The 25,440-nt window shown below is 40.9% G+C and overlaps 5 protein-coding genes across 6 annotated transcripts in view; 3 read left to right on the top strand and 2 right to left on the bottom strand.

Annotated features, from left to right (window-relative positions):
* The first annotated feature begins 53 nt into the window (after nt 1-53).
* On the top strand, nt 54-1,817 carry LOC105452867 (tRNA (guanine-N(7)-)-methyltransferase non-catalytic subunit WDR4). The gene is made up of 2 exons (XM_011694383.1): nt 54-435; nt 520-1,817. Exon 2 carries the CDS (start codon nt 620-622, stop codon nt 1,772-1,774), a length of 1,155 nt encoding a protein of 384 aa, XP_011692685.1. The 5' UTR covers nt 54-435; nt 520-619; the 3' UTR covers nt 1,775-1,817.
* A 70-nt stretch (nt 1,818-1,887) lies between these two features.
* Nucleotides 1,888-4,404, bottom strand: LOC105452865 (26S protease regulatory subunit 10B). The gene is made up of 7 exons (XM_011694380.1): nt 4,241-4,404; nt 3,918-3,997; nt 3,807-3,846; nt 3,422-3,558; nt 2,969-3,341; nt 2,619-2,882; nt 1,888-2,531 (listed from the first exon to the last, which is right to left on the bottom strand). The coding sequence occupies exons 1-7, from the start codon at nt 4,335-4,337 to the stop codon at nt 2,341-2,343; spliced, it is 1,182 nt and encodes a 393-aa protein (XP_011692682.1). The 5' UTR covers nt 4,338-4,404; the 3' UTR covers nt 1,888-2,340.
* LOC105452907 (RAC-gamma serine/threonine-protein kinase) lies at nt 4,396-10,581 on the top strand. The gene is made up of 8 exons (XM_011694458.1): nt 4,396-4,400; nt 5,641-5,759; nt 6,477-6,747; nt 6,850-7,087; nt 7,396-7,593; nt 7,725-7,995; nt 8,086-8,322; nt 8,415-10,581. Exons 1-8 carry the CDS (start codon nt 4,396-4,398, stop codon nt 8,753-8,755), a joined length of 1,680 nt encoding a protein of 559 aa, XP_011692760.1. The 3' UTR covers nt 8,756-10,581.
* Nucleotides 10,582-10,862: 281 nt separating this feature from the next.
* On the bottom strand, nt 10,863-13,813 carry LOC105452862 (iron/zinc purple acid phosphatase-like protein). 2 transcript variants are annotated; one of them, XM_011694377.1, is made up of 8 exons: nt 13,515-13,813; nt 13,275-13,440; nt 12,890-13,084; nt 12,469-12,796; nt 11,845-12,027; nt 11,563-11,782; nt 11,288-11,482; nt 10,863-11,200 (listed from the first exon to the last, which is right to left on the bottom strand). In XM_011694377.1, the coding sequence occupies exons 2-8, from the start codon at nt 13,372-13,374 to the stop codon at nt 11,105-11,107; spliced, it is 1,317 nt and encodes a 438-aa protein (XP_011692679.1). In that variant the 5' UTR covers nt 13,375-13,440; nt 13,515-13,813; the 3' UTR covers nt 10,863-11,104. The 2 variants fall into 2 exon arrangements, with proteins under 2 accessions (XP_011692679.1, XP_011692678.1); XM_011694376.1 differs by having other exon boundaries at nt 13,524-13,813.
* Nucleotides 13,814-17,785: 3,972 nt separating this feature from the next.
* The window catches only part of LOC105452864, a 68,120-nt gene continuing 60,465 nt past the window's right edge, over nt 17,786-25,440 (top strand). The window contains exons 1-3 of the mRNA XM_011694379.1: nt 17,786-20,203; nt 21,763-21,875; nt 22,167-22,221. Coding sequence (XP_011692681.1) covers nt 20,140-20,203; nt 21,763-21,875; nt 22,167-22,221 — 232 coding nt within the window. The 5' untranslated portion in view covers nt 17,786-20,139. The remainder of the gene's footprint in view (nt 20,204-21,762; nt 21,876-22,166; nt 22,222-25,440) is intronic.

Genomic DNA, 25,440 nt, shown 5'->3' with positions numbered 1-25,440 from the left:
GGAGTCGGAGCCCGGTGCCAGAGAGCCCGTGAGCGTTCGGAAACTCACGTGGACGTAAAGGCGTCGTGGCGCGCGGAACTGCCGTCGAACGATTTCCCGACCAAAGCCGAATTGACCCGAGCCGCGCGAATCTGCGCAGGATTCACACTGCACTGCGCGTCCGCGACAAACAACGGGAAAGCAACCTAACCTAGAGTGATCTCTAACCTAACCTCTTCTACTGCCCCTCTGCAGCCCCGCTGATGTTGCTTGCACGTTTTTCAACGAGACCGGAAGCGCGTTAGTCCTTATGTTAGTTATCTTATATAAGTCCTGTCAGAATTGAACAAGCCTGGAAGTCAAGCCCTTCGACCTCCGGGTTCTACGAAGAAACTGTGGTACGTAGATCCGTACGGACAACCAAGGGCCACAAGAAGAAGTCCTGTCAAGGCTATGGTAAGTATGCGTAACACGTGTTGTTGCATGCAGGATACTCTACTAGGGATTGCATTTATAATGCACTATGTGCATTTCTTCCAGAAATTCCAACCGGAGCCGGAGAAAAGATCACGCTGTTGATCGCGTTGCCGAACGGTGATATTACCTTGGAAATCCTCTCTCACGAGCGCGCGTCACAACCATGAGCTTCTCCGTGCACGAACCGTACGTGGCTATGTGCAACAACGAACGTGTGATAATACACGATATCGACAAGAGGACTGAGAACACGATCATCCTGCCGGATCTGAACGGCAGGATAACCAAGCACAACAATGGGGACAACGAGGCCTGTCACGATACGTTTCTGGCGTTTTCGGAGGACGGGAGGTATCTCGCCGTGTGCACGAATCGCAAGCAGCTGTGCCTGTACGAAACGAGCGGCCTGACACTCCTGTCGAGTCGTACGCTCGCCAGGGCCGCGAGCAGAATGAGATTCTCGCCGAGCAACGACATCGTGATAGCGGACAAAGCCGGCGAGGCCTACCTGTTCTCGACCACCGACCGTCCAACGGAGAGCGGAACCCCGATCCTGGGACACGTGTCGATGCTCTTCGACGTGCTCGTCACGCAAGACGCGAGATACGTTCTGACGGCCGACCGGGATGAGAAGATCAGAGTTTCCACGTTCCCGAACTGCTACAACATTGTATCCTACTGCCTGGGACACGAGAGATTCGTGACGAACATCTCGGAGTTGCCGCACGAGAGGAGCGTCCTGATATCGTGCGGTGGCGACGGTGACATCAAGCTCTGGGACTACAAGTGCGGAATTGAATTAACGTCCGTGAGCTTTTGCGATAGGATATCGAGTTGCGACTTGGAGAATTATAATCAACTTCTGCGTGACATTCATTACGACGAATCCATGAGCGCGCTGCTCGTCAAGTGTCTCAGAGTGTCTTACCTCAGTAGAATGGAGTCCTTGATTGTAATGAGTTTCTATACCAGCAAAACACTGTTGGTTTATAGGATTAGTGGCAGCTGTGACACACAGTTACAAGTGAGCTATTTGGAGTCCATAACTGCGAAAGCCGAACCTATAGAATGCCTTTTGCACAGACAGTGTTTGTGGGTATTAACGGATGAAGGGTTAGAGGTATATAAATTCGACGACAGATTTGTAACTCACGATGCTCTGAGTTACTCGATCAGTCGTCTTAATACGTCCTGGCAGAGTTTGAAAAACACTGTCGGCAATCGGAACTTGTTTCCACCTCTGTATAAAAGAAAATATGACAATGTACAGGAATATCAAAGAAGGAAGACGATTCGTCTTGCACGCAATGCAGAGTAGATTGTAATACCATCCTTGCAAATATAAAGAAAATATTTTCTGACCAATGTTTTGTATTTTAGAAAATATGTGTGAATGTGCAAATGAACGTTTGCAATAACCGAGTAAAATCAGGGAGAGAAATAAAGGTCTATATTTTACATACCTTTACAATCTTTACACAAGAGAAAATATAACAATTTGCAGGAATATCAGAGAAGGAAGAAGATTCGTCTTGCACGCAATGCAGAGTAGATTGTAACACTATTCTTACAAATATAAATACAATGATCGACGTACTGTCAGAATTTTTCAAAACATTTGCCATAACCGAATCAGGGAGAGAAATAAAAGTCTTATATTTTACATCAATTACTTTAGATTGTTATTAATTGCATCATATAAATTTGCTAATGCGTTAATGCGCTAAATAAACTTTTACAGAAATATAATTTTATTATGGACAATAAAAAATAATTGTAGCAAGGCAATATTGAATGATCCAATTTGGATCATACAAAAATTAATAGACATTCAATATTACTTTCGAAATATAAAATGATTAGTCACGAGTATTTCACACCGAATTACACAGGTTTATAATCTAGCTTCGATTCGAGTTTCTTATTGTCGGACACCTTTCTGACAGCTTTCATAAAATCTTCTTGTATTACATATTCTCTTTCTAATCGTATTGCAAACAGGCCAGCCTCTGTGCACACATTTCTTAGATCGGCGCCGTTGAATCCATCCGAAAGTTTAACCACTGCCTCATAATCTACATATATACGAATATTCATATTAATATTGTAATATAATATTGTAAAACGAAATACTTAAAATACGAAATGAGCAAGTTTCTTACCGATTTCACCATGTTTGGCAATTGGCAAGGCATGAATCTTTAAAATCTCTAAACGAGCTTGTTCATTAGGAAGCGGTATTTCGATCTTCCTGTCCAGCCTTCCTGGCCGTAATAACGCAGGATCCAAGGTGTCAGGCCTATTTGTGGCCATTATCATTTTAACTTGGCCCAAAGAATCAAATCCATCCATCTGATTCAACAACTCCATCAGGGTTCTCTGGATTTCTCGATCGGCACTTGTCCCTTCCGAAAATCTACGTCCACCTATGTGTGTGAAAACAAATATTAATAACATCTACAATTCTCTCTTAACTAGATATTGTCTTTATTTATAAATATCAAATACTCACCAATAGCATCAATTTCGTCCATGAATATAATACAAGGTTGATGATCACGAGCGTAATTGAACATTTCTCTAATCAGCCTAGCTGATTCTCCAATATATTTGTCAACAATAGCGCTCGAGACAACTTTCAAGAAGTTTGCATCCAACTGACTGGCGACAGCTCTCGCCAGTAACGTCTTTCCAGTACCTGGAGGGCCGTACAACAGGCATCCCTTGGGAGGGGTGATTCCAACTCTTTGGAAAAGTTCGGGATTTAATAACGGCAATTCTATAACTTCACGCAACTCGCGTATCTGTTCGCTCAAACCACCGATCGCAGAATATGTCACATCGCCGGGATCTTCGTGAGACATGTTATAAACTAACGGATCGACCTAAAAAGCACAATAATACAAATAAATTTCTGACAAGTCAGGAATCGATCTTTAAGGATTAATTAGTGAATTATTTTTACCTCACGCGGCAAATAGCGCATGATGGTAAGAGTTGTCATATCTAAAGCAACTCTAGTTCCAGATTTTAATTTATTTTTATCCAATTGACGCCGACATCCGACAACGTAGCGTGGACCGTTTGTCGCTTTCACTATGACTGTAAAACAAATTAAATCTCTATTATCTTCAGTTTTGGGCACATTGACTTGTATTTTGGCTATAAATTTGCAAGCTACACATATCTATTACATTAAATAAATGATATCTCTGTTTTTATGAAATAGAATTCTATGAACAACATATCGCTGTAATAAAGCTTGGAATTTTTAGCCATCTTTGAAATTAAATAGACAGCAAGATACAGACACATGTATTACATTAGTTCGATGTAAATTGATTACTTACACTTCTCTTCTGTAAGTTGTTTCAATACTTCTCCAACAATCTATAGAATAACGATCACGAAATATAGAGGCAATATTATAAATTATTAGTTGTAACATTATGACAACATACCTGTCCAACGCTTTGTAATGCCTTTAAATCATTTTCAGACTTGTCGTATTGCTTTGTCAGATCCTTGAGGTGTTCTCTCACTAGACAGTACATACATATTAGTCACATTTTTTTTTAATGAATCAATTATAAGATATAAAACACAGAAATTTCATAGTATATTAATGAAATAATATCACAAGAAAAATGTATCTAAGAGTAAAATATGGAACAACGAACGAACTTTGATGAAGACGATGTGAGAGGTTATAAGCCTTTGACATATATATACATACTTTGTAAATAAAACTTTATTATATAAAATATCGACAAAAATGTCTTACTTTCCTTGAGACGTGACTCAACTTCTTTATGTTCTAAAAGCTTTTTTCGATAATCTTGAAGCGCTTTTTCTCTCACAGAATCCATGGTGACCGCCATTTTTACTTATTTTGCTGTCTAACTGTCATCGACAGAATTTTTGTAGATAGGCAATACCATGATGTAAGAAGACAAGTTGAACTAACGTGCAACAATAGCGAAGTCAGCCGATCAAAATCCGGTCCAATGTGCAGCGCGATATTGAAATATTATATATGACATAATTTAATTGTTATAATATTTTACATTAATAGATATTTTCTTTACTTACTCTCTTTAATATTGCTACGATTGGTTAACCAAATCGGCTACTGCGCATCTCTGTGAGTTGGTTCACTTTTTTACGTCATGGGCAAGACATGTATTAAAATCGTTCTGAAATTGGAACAAAATTTATGGCTTATTCGATTTGTTGACGCGATCTGCGAATTTCTATATTTTTTGTTTTCGGACCGAGCGGATTTGATCGCTCCGAGAGCGATTAATGACGTCACATGCTCTATTTTAGATTTCTGATTGGACGAGGAGAGCATGTGACGTCATTAATCGCTCCCGGAGCGATCAAACCTGCTCCGAAAACGCTATTAACCTTTAAACCACTATATCGGTCTCACAGACCGCTATTGAAACTTTACTTGTCAACAATTTTCGTATTAATTGTCAATTTACAGATAACAGACAGTATTAATCAGACATCTACGTATTAATTGTCAATTTAAAGATAACAGATAAGACAATTTAAAGATATTTTATTTCTATATTGTATACAAAATGTTTTTGTTAATTTCCCTCACATAAAAACTAATTTTTCCTTTTCCCCATCAACAAGTATTCAGAAAACGTACATTTTTATTATAATTAATTTATAAAATTAGCGGGAGCATAATAAACGATCTGTCAGTTCGACATTGTGGTTGGTGTGATTTCTTTGGACGTGGTGGTTTAAGGGTTAGAGCGGGTTCGGTCCGCCATGTCTCATTTCATCATCCGGCGGCTTGTCCTCCTGTGTGAAAACTGGGTGGAAACGCGACTTTAGACTCCTCGGCGATCGTCGCGCCGCTTCTGACGTATCTCAGTTCAGCGTGATCACGTCGACGGTCAGTGTGTACATATGCATCACCTGCCGCACGCGTATCTATGATTACTCAAGTTTACATACACGCACCACTCCCGCTACTGCGTGTTCGCGATTTTTGTGAGATTCCCGACGTAGAACGGAACACGGAGCGTCGCCGGAATATCGACAAGTGCGTATCGACGAGCGAGTGATGGGGGACGCAGCGATGAACGTCGCAGCGTCCGGTGGCGGCGGCGGCGGCGGCGGCGGTGGCGGTGGAGGCAGCGGCGGCGGCGGCGGCGGCAGCGGTGGCGGCGGCAGCGGCGGTGGTAGCGGTGGCAGCGGCAGCGGCAGCGGTAGCGGCGTCAGCGGCAGCGGTAGCGGCGGTCAACGTGTCGTTAAGGAAGGATGGCTCCAAAAACGCGGTACCGCCATAATATTTACATTTTGATGTTTACCGGAGCCTCCGGTGGCCCCGTGCTCCGGCTTTCCCGTGCGCTCCTCCCCCTGCGTGGTTACGCGCGAGCGTATGTCACGCCGCGGGCTGGGGGTGTCACGAGCGCGCCGCGTCCGTCGTCGAACGTGCAACGCAGAAGGGATAGACGAATACCGAAATCTCGTCGAAATCCCCCGAGCGCCCTTTCCTCCGCGCTTCTCACGAAATTTTCACGCGCAAATCGCTCGTTCCACAATGAGGAGCGTTCCAATGGAAATCTGCGCCCATGGTCAGGTCTCGTTTTCCACGTCCACGTGGACGCGGAGCCTTGTTTTTTTTTTTTTATGTCTTCGCAAAAGTTGGAAGTCTGCACGTGCTTTTGTATTACTTTAAGAACAATCGCAATGTACGATTTTGTAGCTCACCTGGTGAACGAAACGTGGGAGCGTAGCACCTTGAGAAAATTAGATAAAACTTAGATCAGTATTAGATCTCCGACAATTGATGTTATTAATTTTTTCTTTATATATTTTGTATTGAATATGTTAATTGAAAATTTTACGGTGTGCTTATGTGATAAGATTTTTAAACAGTAATTTATTAAAGTTGAAAGATCAAGCATTTAAAGCCTTATTTTTGGAGCTGAATTTTCCTGATCAAATATTTATGTATGCAGAATTAAAATGCAGAATAATTTTCTTTGCAGGGGAGCACATAAAAAATTGGAGATCGAGGTATTTTGTCTTGAGGGACGATGGTACACTGGTTGGGTTCAAGGCGAAGCCCGATCCACAGATGGCTGCGCAAACATCCCAGCCATTAAATAACTTCACAGTGCGCGGGTGCCAAATAATGTCGGTGGACAGACCTAAACCCTATACATTTGTTATCAGAGGCCTCCAGTGGACAACCGTAATCGAAAGGACGTTTCACGTGGAAACGGAGCAGGACAGGGAAGACTGGGTAGCAGCAATCAGGTTTGGGCTTTAACAGAAATCCTTTGAGCTCCGGAATGTCGAATTCTTTGACGCTCCATTTTGCAATGCTCATCTAACTCTCTTCCTCATATTTTCTCGCAGATATGTAGCGGATAGGTTAGCAAATGAAGAAAATCAACAGCAAGAACAACCACAAATGCAACAATCTTCTTCCTCGGAGGATGTTGATATGGAATCGTCAGTAGGTGCCAGGTCTGATTCTTGTAGTTCCTTAGGTGTTGTATCTACTGATCTAGACGGTGGTAGTATCGACGAATTATCAGCAAAGTTCAGTGTCCAAGGAACTTCAAGTAGTAAAAGTACCGGCAAAAAGAAAGTAGTAAGTTATCAAACTTTATATTTCTTATTATTTGATCTGATTATCTTATCTTTACTGAATAACACATTACTCAATTATGAATCACACACTGTCATTATAATGCATGCATAAATACTGTTCATTTCTATAAATATACATAGTACAAAGTATATAAATATACAAAAAAATAAATATAAAGGAAATTGACTTTCGTAAATTTATTAATTTATTGCTTGAAACAATCCACGGTCGATTTAGATACCTAAGTGTTTATTCATTTATTTAAAAGTAATTTTATTTATAATTTCTTTTTATATATTTTATTTCAGACACTTGAAAATTTTGAATTTTTAAAAGTTTTGGGAAAAGGAACGTTTGGAAAGGTAATTCTTTGTAGAGAAAAAGCAACAGGACATTTGTACGCTATAAAAATTTTAAGAAAGGAGGTCATTATCCGTAAAGACGAAGTGGCACACACACTTACTGAAAACAGAGTATTACGTACTACGAATCATCCTTTTTTAATCGTATGTAAAATACTGCTTAATACATGTATATGTTATTATTAAATGTTATTAGATATTTTTCGCAATTTTATAATTTGTTTGATTAAAGTGTCTTCACTGTGAATTATATTAAATATATCATAAATTTTCAGTCTTTGAAATACAGTTTTCAAACGGCGGACAGGCTGTGTTTTGTTATGGAATATGTAAATGGCGGCGAATTATTTTTCCATTTGAGCCGATCACGAGTATTTGGCGAAGATCGTACTCGATTTTACGGCGCAGAGATTATATCGGCCTTAGGTTACTTGCACTCGCAAGGCATTATATATCGTGATCTCAAATTGGAAAATCTCCTCTTGGATAAAGATGGGCATATTAAAATTGCTGACTTTGGTTTGTGCAAAGAGGACATTACGTATGGTTTGTATCATTCGCTAACTGAACGGTAGTTAAAAACTATTAAAATGTTGTACGAAGAATTATTTTAAAGAGATTAATTCTATAACGTAGGGAGAACAACAAAGACATTTTGCGGAACACCAGAGTATTTGGCACCAGAAGTACTTGAAGATAACGATTATGGACGAGCTGTGGATTGGTGGGGTGTGGGTGTAGTCATGTATGAAATGATGTGTGGTCGATTACCTTTTTATAACAAAGATCATGAAAAGCTATTTACGCTTATTTTATTGGAAGAAGTAAGATTTCCTAGGACGATTAGCAATGAAGCAAGAGATATGCTTGGTGGTGAGCATTACAAGCTGCTACTTAATTAAATAAATTTTACAGATGCTTTTAAGTGAAGAAAAAAAAATTACACTTATGCTATTTTTATATAGGTTTATTAATAAAGGATCCAAGTAGAAGATTAGGCGGTGGACCTAATGATGCGAAGGACATCATGAATCATGCATTTTTTTCATGTATCAATTGGACAGATCTTGTCCAGAAGAAGATACCTCCACCCTTTAAGCCGCAAGTGACTTCAGATATTGACACTCGATATTTTGATAGTGAATTTACCGGCGAAAGTGTTGAACTTACACCCCCGGATCAGGGCTGTTTGGGTAGTGGAGGGGGTTTAAATTCTATAGCAGAAGAACAAGAACATTTTCCTCAATTTTCATACCAGGAAAGTCATTCAGCAGCAACTTCTTCCATTGTTTCTATCAATCACTGACAGTGTCAAGTGTCTTGCTTAATTAATGTAATGAGATGTGGTTCAATGCATGAAAAATCTCGAGCAAAAGAATTTAATTACGATATGTATCTGACGATTGTCTGCAAAGCTTGAAATTTTCCCCCCAATAGGCAGATCAATCAAATTATCTTTCTTTATGATGCTTTTTTTTTAATGCATCTTAAGAGATTATCACATATCTCCAATGGCAAAAGAAATTAGATTTATGCGTATAAGTGTGCGCGCGCATATTACACCTATACACATAATTATATTCATTAAAATTGTATATGGCAAAATGTATACTATAAGATTAGATCGAGATAGTACGATTAATATTTGCATATAGATTCGAAGGAATATGACAGGGATTAAATTACGTTCTTAATTGAATCGAGTTAACTAAAAACTCCTTGAGACACGCGTATTGTGAATATTGAATAATTTTCTTGTCATCAAGGAACGTGCGGTAATCGTAAGTATATAATCGTTTCGTTCAACAAAAGCTGCACTTGACACTTTCCAACTTCATCATCACCGTTTATTATCTTATTTATGGAAGGGCAGTTCCTGATCTTTTTTTTAATTCAATAGATGACTGTTACGGCAGATGCCAAAATAGAAAATTGCATTAAGGGCCAAACGAAAAAGAAAATGGTTTGTCCATTGTGAAAGTTGAATGTGTAGTAAAATATCAGCTTTAATTGAATTATTGTATAAATTGGAGATCACTTTTTTAGCCTTATGAAAATTGTCATTTATTATGACTGATAATAATTGGAGATGTGCGAGTATTCGGAAATTCTGGGCTGTATAGAATTCGGAACACTTGTTCGAAACAAATGTTTTACTATTTTTGGAATTGGAAAAGGAAGTTGTTTAAAAGAAACTTGTGGCTTAAATATTTTCTATACCTATGTTATTTCCCAACCAAAATATATTAAACTTAATAGTGGATGCATGCATTACGCGTTACAGAAAATTAGAAGCTAAATTCTCTATTATATTACTATAATTGAATTGGATTATTTATCGTTGAATCATAAGCTTAAAGTTTGAGCAACATTCAATTCCATAGTTCCAAGCTTAAAGTCTGAAAGATAAAAATTTTATGTAAGATTTTGTTGTATCATAGCTTATTTACCGTTAATTTACTGAATTTCGAAAAATTTTTTACTACTACAAATCATCCAAGAGTAATGATTTTAGTACACGTATAAATCATATCTTCATATGTAAAAATCATATTTTTATTGCCAGCAAATCTATATTTTTTTAAAATAATCTCGAAAGATTATTTTTTAATTTTAATCATTATGTAAAAATAATTTATCAATGGAAATAATGAAGGATATATAAATTATTCATTGTTCGTATCATCGCAAAAGTGAAATCGTTGCTAGACTTTTAACGGTATATCGACACAAAGTGATTTGTGCATAATTGTGATCAAAGTGCCTAGTAAACGATTACTCCCTAGGAACGAATAATGTAATTCTATTTGAATGCAAATCTGAAAATATAAAATAATCAACTGTTATCCTATTTTACTCATCGGATCTAAATTACTTAATTTATATCATTTATATCATTTAGATAAATTCGCATTTTTCAAGAGCTGATTTATCATAAATATTAAGAAACGTGTTTATAGGTGAAAATATGTTAGTCACAATTAGAGCGATCGGAACAACTTGAATAGTTCGAATGAGTTCTATCCGAAGAATAGTCTTAAAATACGTGATATGTGAAACTTCGAAAGACTCACACATGTCTAATTATAGTGAATTTTAAATCGGAAAAAGATGTTTTCCTATAAAAAAAAANAAAAAAAAAACAGTCAAGGCTATTCGTTATATATCTTTATGTATCATTAAATAGTAATTAATTATGAGAGTTAGATGGAACTATGAAATCTTATACACTAATACTATAGATATGTATACATATATACAAATATATATTTATATGTATATATGTATATATATTATTAAAACTATATTATATATACTTATAATAATTATATATATGCATATATTTATATTTTAACAATTAAAGGATTATATTATACGTTTTTTGCATTTACTAATTTTTTTACTCGCTCACGTAAATATCACATATTTTATTGTTCATGTATACATTTCGACCGTGGTATGTCCAGTTACATAAAATGTGTACCAAATTCGAATTACAATTATATAATTATACGTATAATACACAGTCGAAGTAAAAGAAAGTTCTTATTCACTAAAACAGTTTAGTTGACAGATGTTTTTAATCTCTATTTTGTGTCAATTGTTATTTTGTAATACGGCGTTAATTAAAATTAAATTTAATTATATTATCACATTAATTTGCAGAAGAAACTTCTACATATTGTGGCAAAGGTTTCTCTTTCACGAGCCAAACTCTGTCTAAAACAGCACCATCCTTATCATCGGACACCTATCGTTAAACGGAAATTATTATTTTATGATGATTACAAAAGAAACACAATTTTTAAGATTTGTTTTTATCATATCTATGCCATACCTGTTCTAGATATAAATGAGTTTTGTTGAACACTTTCATTCTTGTGTATCCATAATCTGAGCTACGAAATGCGGACCATTCCGGTGAGTTTGGAATAAAGCTCTCTCGACCTTCCTTGCAACCAGCTGATCCAGTAACTATGTGTACAGGTGCTTTGTAATTTGTATATGGTTCTTCGTAACTACCGTTGTACACCTACGAGAATAATTCCCAGCTTATTAGCAAGCGCGCAAATATTTTTCCCCCGTAAGAGAAACTTAGCAGGCGACATTTACCTGAAAGTTGTACATGGGCCACATCCTTTCGTAACTGTGTTCGTGCGCCCAGATTTCTAAATCGACTTTATGCTTGAAAAACAGATCCTCCAATCCAAACCAATTTAAAAACGGTAATCCAACTCTAACCAGACTCTGATGGTTCGTACAATCGTCTGCATTTTTATTGCTGCAATACATTGGCCTATGTCCAAATGTTACTATCCACGGACGTCGCGCTCTGTAATCATAATCCTCCGTCAGTCATCGTTATGTTGTAACACGGTCTAATTGACAGCGTACCTTGCTTCAGGTTTATTAGCTTCACGCAGATCTTTATCCAACCATTCATACTGTTTAACCATTTGCTTTATACCATAATTCATGAAGTAATAAGCCTCAGTTTCTATAGCTACAAAATGTACAGGACCTATATTAAAGCTGTACCACAAGCCTTCTGAATCGCCTGGCATAGTAAATCGGGCCCTGGAAAGATTATTAAAAAATGAGATTTAAGTCGGTTCACATAAAAATATCGGGTTGCATATATATAATCAAGCAACAATCTTATAGTAGCATAATTCATTTGCAATATTGGCCCAATATGTGCCCAATGCATGCCAATATTTGATGTATCGCCAATGAATTATGCTCTTTCTCTCTCTATTAAAGAAACATTTAAATATAACGAAAACTAGGGACAAACGTAGCAGACACAAGAATATACATAAATATATTTACAATTGATTGTCAATTGTTTTTATTCTTGTCGACATGCGCCTCCATTCCTATCTTAATAATAACTTAATAGCTCGACGAATGACGATACGATACGTACATACATACTTCAGTATGGTACATACCATACTCGATTTTATCTATTACGTTTGTCCCGTGTTACTTTTGTTCCTGTGGTGTCTCTCCTACCTATAATTGCTAAAATTAAATTTCTCTTCGTGGTTGCCAGGTACGGTCATATACGGTATGTAAGCGGCAACGGATTCGATTTGCCGCATAAACTCGTCTCCCACACGTGCGTCATCCGTATTCATGTCATAAGCGAAATCGCCAACATGTATGGCAGCGTCGTACAAGCCACGCTCCGTCTCCTCTTGCAATCGCGACAAACTCTGCGCATTCTCGTTGCCCATATCGCCAAAGATAACTATTTGCGGCGACCAATCTGCAGAAGCCTCTGGTGCGGTTCTCATGTAGAACACATTTGACCATCCATAACGGCTACCGCAATGATATACTGACAACGAACAATCAAACGTTCATTTATTAGTGCGGCAATTGAGAATAATTATTAGCAAACGAAAAAGATGCTCGAGATATTAGATCTTACTGTATTTGCTGTTGGGCGTTAAATTCTTCAGCCACACTCTGTGGATGTACTGTTCTCGTTTCTTATGTCCACCATCGACGAAAAGAGTAGAATTTCCTTCCGCTCGCAGAATGAATCCACCTATACCATACTCCACTATTGACTCTTCTGTATCATTTCTTGTGCTCCAAGTGACGACAATGTCATGAATGTTGTCTGAAAATTAATATTCAGAGCATATATCATCTCTGCCAATCGTATAAATAACTGCAGAATTATAAACACTTGGAATATAATTTCTCCCCTATTATCATTCGTATTTTTCAAAAGCATAATTAAAAATGTTATCTATATATTAATTGTATAAATATATATAAAATAAAATTTTATATATTATAAAACTCACCACCGTAGGAAAGGTGTACAGCTTCCGGCTGATGATGTATCACAGAGGCAAACGCAGCAGAGAAGAGAGATAGGATCGTCAATGTGATATGCAAAGACATTGTTGCTTATACGGATCAGAAACAAGGTCAGATATGATATGCATTAATTGATTATCTGATACGGCGCTGCAGGAACAGAACAAAGGAATTAATTTATGTTTGTAAATCAAACTGTAATGCATATGTTAAGCTGAACGCACATATCATACCTGCTCACACAAGCGTCCTGCGTCCTACGAGTCCTTATCCTGCCTGTCACACAAAGGAACGACTACCAAGAAAAAAACGGTCGAGGGTTATGTATCAAAAACAACGCACAATCGTGCGTTATCAGTAAATGCGTGACATCGTCGAGCCACCGCCGTGTGCATTAACGCGCATTAACGTTCCGACACGATGACGCTTGAATAATCATTAATTAAACTCCCCCACAGCCCCCGCAGCTGGTTTGCTTCCGTCAGCGTTGATCTGTCATTTTCTTATAACGCGAGCGTGGCTAACCAATGAGAAACGTTGCATCAAACACGTGCGACAATTGGCCGCTAGAGATAATTTTGGCGCTTTTGCATTTAATTTCATGCCATTAGCGTATTTAACTATCTGTTCATTGTGTGTGGAACTGCTTGCTGCACTGCATTAAACTTTTTATGTATCTACAATGAAATATAGGTGTATAATTAAACATTTAGGAGAAAAGGAGTAAAGCGAAACGAAAAATTTAACCCGTTAAAGAAGAACAGCGTTTTGCTTTCTGGAAATATTCCACGCTCTTTGTCATACTAATTATTTACGGTGAGTTAACCTCTTTAGAGGTTAGGACTTATGTGTACCGTGTACGTTTAGTTTTGTTTTAATTTTAATATTCATGACAAAGGAGAAATGAGCAATATTCATTATAGTGTTTTTATTATTTTCTTCTTTTAATTTCTATATGATTTAAACTGAGTAAAATATAAATATAAATTGAAGAAAGAATTACACAGTACTCTTTTTAACTTTAAAAATTCGTTTCCGAAGAGATTATAAATATATATACTAACTTTCTTTTCTATATAAAAAGTGGATTAAGTTGGATTAACATAAAATTACATAATTTTTTTAAGTTTAAAAATTTTTTAGTTGAAAAAATTTTCTAAATTATATATTTTTTTTTACATATATTATTGAGGAAATAACAAAGTGGCAAAACATTCAAGTAAACATGTTACATACATTTGTACAACAGTTACATTTAATGAATTTACAATTTTGTAACATTTATATTTTTTATCTATTAAATTGTTATTTTAGTTGTTGTTTACTAACAAGTTTTATTAGCAACATATTTATCTTTGGCGACCTCTCGTTAAAGTTTTTAACACTTCAAATTCGTCGGTAACGCAAGCTATATAATTTTAAATACAAACTAAAAACTAATTTTTAAAATATCTCTTGCAAAAAATTTTATATTGGAAGGTAGTAGTTATTTATTTTGAATATTAAAAGCATTGAACAACAGTGCTTTTATAGTACACAAAATAAGTAATTTCCAGTATTAAATCGAATTTCAGTAAGAGAATATACAATAATAAACTATATATACAATAATAAAATTTTTATGTAACACGCGTGCGAATTATAATCGAAAAATATCCCAAGATTTGATTTTTCTTAATAGGAACATACTTACGTATTTATTATAAATACAAGTATGTATATCTATATATATATTACGGAAATATGTACGCTGTGTAAGAGAACATGCCGTAAAACTACATCGCAGGTCGGATTTTATCAGTTCCACGAGTTTAATTCATCCGCGCACCGGCGCGGCGTAGGATCATCACCTAATTGGTAATTAAATCAAAGCTGAGAGCCAAAGCGATTCGTTCAATTTCCAAAATAGTTCTCGCCTCAGTGATAAGATTTGTTTAACTAGAACGCGGGCTCTCGAGCTTGCCTCATCGTGATTGCCTGCGGGTTACTATTAATCCGTACTTGAAGTTAAACGTTGCTCTCGATCGCAGACAATAGGGCGACGTTGATTCCGTGCGGCGATACCGCGATAATGCAATTACATAAGAGGAAGCTGAAGGAAAGTCAGAGAGAGAAAGAGGCAGAGGGGGAGGGAGAAGGAGAGAGAGAGAAACCAGAAAGGCAGTTACCGAACTAACATCCCCTATATTGATCTTACAGTCTTGCAGTTCTCTCTGTCTCGCCTTTGGTTTGCACGCGTTTCCCGTGCACGTGCAAACCCGCAGGAACGTAGGAAAATCTTACGATTCCCTGAGAACAAATAAGCGCAAGTTACAAAAAACATACCAAAATTCCTTAAAAATTCCTAAAATATTTTTGTACATTTTTACATAAAAGTAATTCTAGAATGTCTAACTTTGTCTTCAATAAATATAGAGATTCTCTCCCTCTCAAAAGGGAATCACAGCTAGGATTGGCGTCAGAGAGTGTTTGAATTATTGAGGTATCATCCTACGTATATAACGTGCCTCTCTTCAAGAAGTATTATTATAAGATACATAAGAGACACTTTACACGTATTAAAAATCTGAAAAAGTTATATAAGTTAGCGATTATCTTTGAGAATGCACGCGTATCCGTTTCTCTGACTGCGGCGTACCCTTAATGCATATGTATGGACTTGGACAACAGTTCAGATTACCTAGACATCGGATTATGGCGCGACACTCGCGTAAGGACTTGTTTCGCAACTCTGCAAATACCGATACTAATTTAGAAAGCTATCTCTTCACATTTAAAAGAATTTACCGTGAAAATTATTTGCATTAATCTTTCAGCAATAAAAGTTGAGGTATATAGAATAGAGTTTCGCAAAATATGTCTCTCGCGTTAAGAGATCGTTAAAGGTACGAGATATATATTTTTTTCAAGGCTTGCAAAAATTGATTTGTTTGATATAACTGAATCTATCTAACTGAATATCAACGAAATGAAAGCTTTTAGAAAAATATATTTTCTTGCCGGTCTCGCACGGTGAGAGTGTTAGAGGAACGCAAACGTAATATAAGTTTTCTATTCTACTTTCGCGACGTGGCGAGGCGGCAGCCCTCTGAGCATAGAACCCCCTTGTGTAAATATCTCAGAGATCCAATATTGTGTTCGGAGAGGATGATCTTATATTCGTGAATTTAATATAGGATATTTGAAATTCTAGTTATATATATCGTATAATAAAGACTTGGTTAGAATTTTGCGCTTTTACCTCTCGCATCAGCCTTTCATCGCGTAATAAATAAAAAAATCATGCTTGTGAAAAGAGATACAGCATCAGTAACTGGAATTTAATATCTCGACATTTCAAAATACTCGACGCAATGAGACTGATGTAAATATCGCAAATATCGCATCACTGTTTTTGAATTCCAAATTGATTTCCAAATCTCTGATGAGGAAACTTCTATAGGCTCGTATTCAGAACGCGCTTATAACAATGTTAGCGTACATTTAGAATATATGTATATATATAGTTTATGTTACACATGTTATAGAATTTCAGAAATAAACGCATTTATTGATAAAAGTGAGATATGAAATATGGATCTTAATCGAAAGCTGTAAGATAATCGATTTCGAATCAATTCAATTTTTCATTACGGATTATACTGTTTATTGAGCTGTTTAATATAACGTTTTAACATTTATAAAGAGCAACTATAGAAATCGGCTCTTCAAATTTTAATTAATATTATAATATTTCGTGAACAACTTGATAAAAATAACGGCGAATCGTAGAACGGAAAGTGGATTTTATTTCATTTGAAACTCAAGATCCGGCGTGGCGTAATTACTTTTCACCCAATTTCCGTTGAAAAAAAAAAGTCTTTCGAAAAAAGATTATCGAGGAATCTATAGTCAACGGCAGTCAAGAGCAGTCGATAAAGCGCGTACAGTTCTCTCGTAATTTTCGTCGTACGATAGATATCGCCAGCGGCGCGGCTTTAGATATGTAACAGCATCCTCGATGTTACCACACAGCTCTCGAGACGTGCCCTCCATTCTCGTGTGGCTAGAGGAAAAATCTTATTAATAATCGCGAGAGAGAGAGAGAGAAAGAGAAACAGAGCGTGTAAATCACGTCAGCTGCGAGTCGCGGGATGCCGAGAAACGAATCCCAAAGCTAATTTGCGATTGTCGCGGCTGCGAGGAGCGCGCCACCCTGCATGCGCCCTTCCTCGGCGCGCCCCGAACCGCCGCGCTGCGCCGCGCGTCCCGATCATCATCCCCCTGTACAGCCGGCAGCGCAGGTACGGCGTGAAGGTTGCGGCGTATACGCGAGGCGGAGGGCTCGAAAGTCGAAGACCGGGGATTGCCGCCAACGGGACGACGCCGGCGCGGACCGCCGCTGCCGCCGTCGCCGCCGCCACCGCCGCGCCGCTGACGCCGCTCCGTGGCGAGGGTTGGAGGCGGCTCCGTGGAGGGTTGGAGGGTTGCTCCGGAGGCGAGAGAGAGCGGTGTCGGCAGGGCTGCCGCCGCCGTCGGTCAACGCGCACGTACCACGGGGTTCACACCCATCTCGCGCTGCGGACATCTCGCGCCGTTTCCCCCCGGGGTCGACCTCGACGTCGTCCGCGAGGCGGATTCACCATCCCCTCCGATCGTTCCCCCCAAGTTAGTCGGACTCGCGCGATTCGGCCGGGGGTTCGAGACGTTTATGCCGCTCCCGAGGTGCACACACACACTGCGCGGCACCGATTAGGGTGGTGGTTTGCGCGCCGTCGTGACGGCGGAGGGTGAGAAATAGAGCACGGCACAGTTGCGTGTGTCTTAACCCGGAGAGAGATCCCCGTGACACGAAGAGAGAGAGAAGAGAGACGAAGACAGACAGTGCGCGTAAGTGCGTAAGTGCAGCGTTTCGTGCGGGAAATCGTCCGAGAAGATCCGAGTCTGTGAGATCCGAATCGCAGACCTCTCGGATTCGGAGAAGCCGAGATTACTCTCGACACTGGGGGATCTCCTTGATCCTTGGGCGAGAGAAGGAGCAGGGCGCGAGAGTGCGTGCGGACAGTCGAGAAGAGACTCGGGTTATCGGAACGGGGAGCGAGGAGGGCCGAGAGTCGTCGTTACGCGAACACGTCGGTGGCCGCGGTGATGTCGAACGCGAGATCCCGCGAGATCCTCGCGCGAGCCCGTTGCACCAGGTGATTCGATCCTCGCCTTCGTGCGTCGCCGCGCTACGTGGAGCGACACGAGGGACGTACTGTCGCTCCCGCGGGCGTCATTTAAGCGTGAATTAAGCGTCCCATCGGGAGAATTATATACGCGCCGGGGGAACCGTGAGAATAGACCAGTCGAGATTTTACGATCGCGGATCGATCTGATTCAAGCGAACGCGCGCATCAGCAAGCGCGTATCGATAAGCCGTGAGAGGGAGAGAGAGAAAGAAAGAGAGAGAGAAAGTGGCAGTTGCGTAAGGGAGTGAGAATTGCGCGCGATGATCTCGATCGTCGCCAGGGAATCCCGCGGGAAGTCCGGGACGTCGTGCGTAATCCCCGCGCTACGGGCCAGATGCCCCGTAACGATCGACATGCGACCGCACGAAGGGTGGTAGCGTGCACAGTAAGATCGGAGCAGCAGCAACAGCAGCAGCAACAGCAGCAGCAACAGCAGCAACGGCGGCAGCAGTAGCGGCAGCAGCTGGTCAGAGCTAATACGCGCTTCCGGCACCGTGCACCGCCGCGCGGGGCTGATGCGGTGGATGCGAAACGTAACAACGACGGAACGATGGCCGGTGGTGCGTGCACGGAAACGGCACACGAAACGTTAGTCGAAGCGGTGATCAATAATAAGACGCTCCGGCTCGCCGAAGGATTGTGAACCGGCGATCGCTCATTCCTCACGCCGTGGCTCGCGAGGCACGTCGCCGTAAGGATGTAGGGGGGCCCGCGATAACGGGCCCCGTGGAGGCGCCGCTTCGTTCCCTCTCGCTCCCCTCGCGACGACCGCGACGTACCGCGCGAGGACGATCTGACGACGGGAAAGCCAAGGCGCGCGATTTATAAAAAAAAAGAATAAAAGAGAAAGAGAGAGAAAGAGAGAGAGAGAGAGAGAGACGAAAGAAGAACATAATACGTAATAATAAAATCGCGACACACCGGCGCAGTGCCGAACGTAAAGATAATTATGTGTTCCTTAGTCCATCTCTTAGGTGGCTCCGAGTTATTGAACGTGTATCGTAGTTCTCGTCGTAGTAGCAATTTTCTTATACCACCCTCGTGTGGAGCATAGATGCCTTAGTGTGCGTTTAGCGGAGAGAAAGAAAGAAAAGAGAAGTAAAGAGAGAGAGAGAGAGAAAGAAAGAGGGAAGTCTTGGATTCCTTGGATAAACAATCGATCGACGATCTTGCGATACGATCGTAAATGCGGCGAGCACGTCGGAAGGCGCGGTTAAATGCACGTAACGGTGCACGATAAAGGAAAGCCACTCGGAAACGGAAAAAATAGAGGAAGAACGAAACCGGGGAAAGCCGTGAGAGAGAGAGAGAGAGAGAGGAAGAGGGGGAAGTAAGAGTGCGTTCTCCGTGTCGTACGAAAAATATAATCGTTGTTATAGCCGGCCGCGAAGTAGGTCACGAGGTCGATACTAAAATGAAGTGAAGATGCAAGAGGAAACCGGGAAAATGGCATGTGCTAACGACGTTAATAACGGTGGACCGATTTTTCGGGGCGGACCCGGCGTTAGTGCGAAGTAATTAGTGATTTACCGTGCACGTTGAGCGCGCGCGCGCGCGCGCGCGCCATTCGCGCGGAGTGTCGCGCGAGGTAATCTAATAGCGGACTACCCCTACGTACGGCGGATAATTACTAGCGAAAATGGTCGATCTAGGAGGATACATTATTATACTGACGAACGACGACGGGAAGATCAAGCTGTACGGTACGTTTATAAAGCGCGCGGTTATACGTTACGTTATAGCAACAAAACGTACGACGCGTGTTATTGCATCCCGTCAGACGCATACATTCGACGGACGCCAAATATTTCGCGAAACACATTTCGCGCGACGATAAAACACCATTAACGCTCCCAAGTTATCGGAGCACTTGGAGTGTAAACAAAAGCGCGATCTGACTATATAGAATGCATATGCTGTGTTTTAAATTTTCGAAAACTCACGTGCTTTCGCTTTGTAAGCCACGCCTAACGTTATCTTTATTTTCACAGAATTTCTGCGATTTCACGTTTCAATTTACAAATTTTCCCGATTAATAGATTAATTTATCCTTATCTGTATTGGCATTCACATCAGTTTGTCGAATGTGTGTCAAACGAATCGCGATCGTCTCTTCAGATTACATGTATCGTCCCCTTGATGGTAAAGTGACACAAGTATTAACATTTTTTTTTTTTATGAGAGGGACTCGATTCACTCGATCCGAAAGACTTTAGGATCGATTTTCTGCGGTTGTCCCTCAGAAATGCTTAATTTTCGACTTGTGCAGCCACTTTTCTATCGACGCGGCGATTATATCCTCGATCGTTCGCGAGGGATATGCGACAGCGCGTAGGAATCTAAATGAGAAGTGATAATTTTCTCGTTAGCGATCATCACATATGCGCGCAGCTTACACGTCATGCACACGTCGCACGCTTTCGGAAGCGGGAAATGTGCGACGGACGGATTTCCGATTTACGCGACGTGTTACAGTAATGCGCGACGATTTACATAGAGGACGTGTTTCGCGACGTGTTTATTTATAGGCTGACCTTTATGTTTACTTATCGTAACGCGCGCTTTATCGCCCTGGAGGAGGCATTCATTTTATGTTTCACTCTTTCCTGCCTCGATTCCTGTTGCATATCTTTCTTAGAAGTTTAAATCTAATTTTTTGTTTTTCAGAAGATAGACCTTTTTTATACAAAAAGATATGTGTAACATCGGCGATTCAATGCAATTTGCACGAGCGCTCCATTAATTTTTACGTATTTCGCGAATTTGAAACACGGTGTGTTAATTATTCCGCTATCGACGTTCGAATTACAAGGCGCATTGATAAATCGATTATATTACTACGCTTGTTTTTTTATTCGTTTATCAAGAAGAAGGTTTTTCGCACCATTTTATATTCCGTATGGAATGCACCAGTCGGTTGCTTTTACGATTCGTTTGCGCGCAATGTCCTTTAAATGGTCGAGCTCATTAGCAGATATACGTTCCCGCTTACGAAGCCAGATTATGTGTTACAGCCATGGGCATTTAAACACGGGATTTTTGCAAGCTTCGACGTCTGGTTTCAATAGGGATTATTGAATGCGATGTCGCGTTCGAAGGCGCGCCGTAGTGTCCATTTAACACGAAATCTGATCAACATTAACAATGCATATCAGAATTTTTTATTAAAATTTATTAAACAATTTTTTGTTGCTTTTAACGCTAAGTATTATAACAGTTTAAATTTCACAAAATTATAATGAGATTATATTCGTTTATGCAGGCTCGCCGGCGGACAATGTGGACACTCTGGAAGTAAGCGATGAAATTTTAGAAGTGAACGGTCGCACCTTGGAAAATGCAACTCATAACGAAGTCATTCAATATATACATCAGGTAATTATATTAGTATATTTTTGGTTATATTATTTGTATGTTTTTAGAATCGCGCTTTATATTTCACGATTTTATTACATATTCATTATATTATCATTTCGTATGTTTCTTAATGAATTATTATCATCATTCTTTTAGAAATGAGACAAAATAATTAATAAAAAGATATTTTTATATAAAAGAAAGAGAAAATATATAATATATCGCGTACATTTTAAATTCTTTTTATTTTTATATTTTCTTAATTATATATATATATAATACAGCTAATTGTGTTTCTTTTGATTTAAGTGCATCAAATCTCGAACAATATGTCTGCGTCTCCGGAGAAGCGGAAACAAGATGGGTAAGTCGATTCTCGCTCTTTTACATTTTTTATATTTACGTTTTTAAACGTAATGGTATTATATATTACTATTATATTTTGGGCCATTTAAAGTTGAAAAGGAGACAGAAATAAGTGAAGCGTAAAAAAATGATAATGACGTAAGACAATTAAATTATTATAAATCTTGAATTACAAACAAACAACCGAGCGTAATAATGTGAAAGTTTAGACGAAAGAAAATAGAAGAAGTAAGAAACGGACCGAAAAACGGGCGCAGTTATACTTTTCACGTGAAAAGTCCTCGTTACTTGAAACGCCGCGTGGTGACGTGTTATTCTTTGAACAGATGTTTCTAAAGCAAATGAGAGACATTTCATCGTCAACCGGATGATATTGTGGTTTTATCGCAACCGTGCCGGGGCAAGCGCTCGGTACGAATTTGAATACAGTTCAAATAACATGGGCCACAGTCGATTTCGGGTTGTCCCGTACCGTGTTCTCGTCCTCCCTCGTCGAATAAAACGTGCGGCGTTTTCGACACGTCACGCGCGCACGGTGACGACAGCTTTTGACGGCGGGGGCCGCGACGAAAATAAGAATTCGGTCACACAAGGCCTGGCTGGGACGAAGTCGCCAATTGATATTGACGCGTTCCTGCCGGACACAATTTTCCGACCGAGCGACGACGGTGCGCGAAACGACAGTCGTTCGGAGGATATTCAAAAAATTCCGGTAAGGTCTTTTCGAGCGTGAATGCCGCATTCCTTTCTGGCAAAAGTAGCGGATTCGCGTGTCGGGAACGGTGGGAGGGGGGTAAGTTCCGCACGAGAGAATTATGAATACGCGAAATTTGCAGCACACTAAGTGCGCTTCGAAACAATTATAATTATTTCGTCTTTTCTTCTTTTTTTTTTATTTTTTTTTCCGTTGTCGATCGGTGTGCTGCGGTAGACACGATAACGTGTCAGTGTCGGTGCGGACACTGATAATACAGTGATTCATTCGTATGAATAGCGCCGCTGTATTGCACGCGCTGATAACAGGTTTATTGCAATCGATTTCAATATTGCATCCGTGAAGTGGACGTGAATTACAAGCCCTTTAATTCGTTTAATCACTTGAATCGTGCCTCTGTATCATTATTTTTGCCCAGTATTTATCGGAACCCGTAATATATTCCTGATTATTCCAATAATCGCCCCCATTAAGCTGTTTCATTCTATTCTGCGAGCAGCATTATACGTTCGCTCAAATTCGCAACGTGGCGCGTAGCGTACGTGGCCGTTTGATTCTCAAGTATGTGTTTGCGACTTTATCAGGCCGTATTCAGAACGTAGTTCTTCGGCAATTAGGAATTTTTTATTCAGGAATATTTAACATCGCGTTCGTTTCTATCAATGTAGAGTAATTTTAATCCCAGCTTAACTTACTTTTCCTTTCTTTTTTTTTTATTTTAAGAATTAATTTGAAAATTTTAGAAAACTAACTTTAAAGAAAAGATAAAGAGTAAATTAAACCGAAATTAAAGTTAATCTACACTGAAATTAATCCACATTGAAATAAATCTACGCAGAAATAGGAAATAAGAATAATAGAAGGACGCGGTCTCGAGGAGCGGTCAGCTTGGGCAACTTACGTTTCGCGGCGCGGCAAAATTCGAACGGCGTTTCAGGGGGGATCGTCGGCCGATTCCGGGCAGGCTCGTGCGAGTCCGGCGTTCGCCAGGTAAACGCTCCAGGTGGCCGCGTATACGGTATCGCGCGGTGAAGGTGATGAAGAGGGTACGGGAGGGGAGGGCAGACAGGAGTGGAGAACTCTCCGGAGGTAGGCAGGTAGGCAGGCGGACAGGCCAGGCGGCTGCACATGGCGGACCAGGAGGTATAACCTTCGAATGGTATCCGCTGTCACGCTCCGCGCCGCGCGGCAGTACGGAGGAGCCGTTCGTACGCGCGCCAAGCGGTTCCGCGCGCTCCGTTCCGTATTGGTACCGCGATCGCAGGTCCTTACCGTCGGCGAGCGCGACGACAACGACAACGACGACGGGAACGCGATTGTCGACGCGTACGTAAGGCTTCTTCTTGGAGAACGCGCGATTTCTCGTTTCTCGTCGACTGTGAGTGTGCGTGTATGTGTGCGTGTGTGTGTGCGCGCGCCTAGGTGAATCGCGATCGCGCCGCGGATCGCACACGAGTCGCGCGAGTGCCATATCGGCGCGGCGGCGGTGCGGAGCACCGCGGGAACGCAAAACTTGTAGCGTCGTTGATTTTCGCTCCTCTCCTTGGCGTTTCCGCGCTCGCCAGGTCGTCGCCGTGCCGGAGCGGTCGGACGAGACGAGCCGCGGTTCCGCGATCGATCGCGCGGATCACGAGCGAATCCGGCTTCGAATCGAGACACGCGGGTCGAAGGTGAACGGTCCCGCGATCGTTGCGCGCGTGACGGAGCAGTGAATTCGTGATAGATTGTGGGTGCTCCGGTGGTGATCCCGTCCGATAGGGTGGTGTTGTACGAGCGACTTCAACGCGTCTTCCCGCTTCCAGCTTCCAGGCCTGCAGGGCGCGAGGAGATCCGTCTTGCTATCTATCTCGCTCCTTATCTATCCTTCTCCTTCTCTCACTCTCTCTCTCTCGTCATCGTCATCATCCCGGCGACTCGCTGATCTGCCAAAGGTAACTCGCTCCTCTTTTCTCTTTATCGCGCGCTCTTACCGCTCCTCTCTCGGAGCTCCTTATTTAAACGGCGATCCCCGCGCGTCAATCTCTTACGGTGTAAACCGCCGCCAGCAGTTTCGGGGCAGCCGTTACGTTTTCTGGTAGCAGAACGATCGCGGTACCAGAACGTGCCAACGCTTCTCTCACACCGTGTCCGCCGCTGTCCTCCTTCCTTTCTCCCTTCCTCGCTTTCCGCCGTTCGTCTCTCTTTCACCGTCTCTTGTGACATGTCGACTTCGCAATATCACGCGCGCCACTTATTCCCGATACACACCTCGTCGCGCCGCGGTTTTCAGCTCGCGTCCGCAACTGTTTACGACCTGGTATCGCGGGCTCGTATAGCCTGACTTTTATTAAGTCTCTTTTACCGTCTCCCCTGTCACGCCGGTCGGCGATAATTCTTAGCGGGCGTTCGCGTTCGATCAATCGCGCGCGTAAATCTTTCCTCTTCCATCCGTTCGATTAACTTTCCATGGCTGTGCGCCGCGTGTCATCTCGCGCTACATTAACGAATTTTCAATTTGTACCG

This window comes from Wasmannia auropunctata, unplaced genomic scaffold (genome assembly GCF_000956235.1).
Source record: "Wasmannia auropunctata unplaced genomic scaffold, wasmannia.A_1.0 LD336026.1, whole genome shotgun sequence".
NCBI lineage: Eukaryota > Metazoa > Arthropoda > Insecta > Hymenoptera > Formicidae > Wasmannia > Wasmannia auropunctata.
This window is presented reverse-complemented; position numbering and strand designations above follow the sequence as displayed.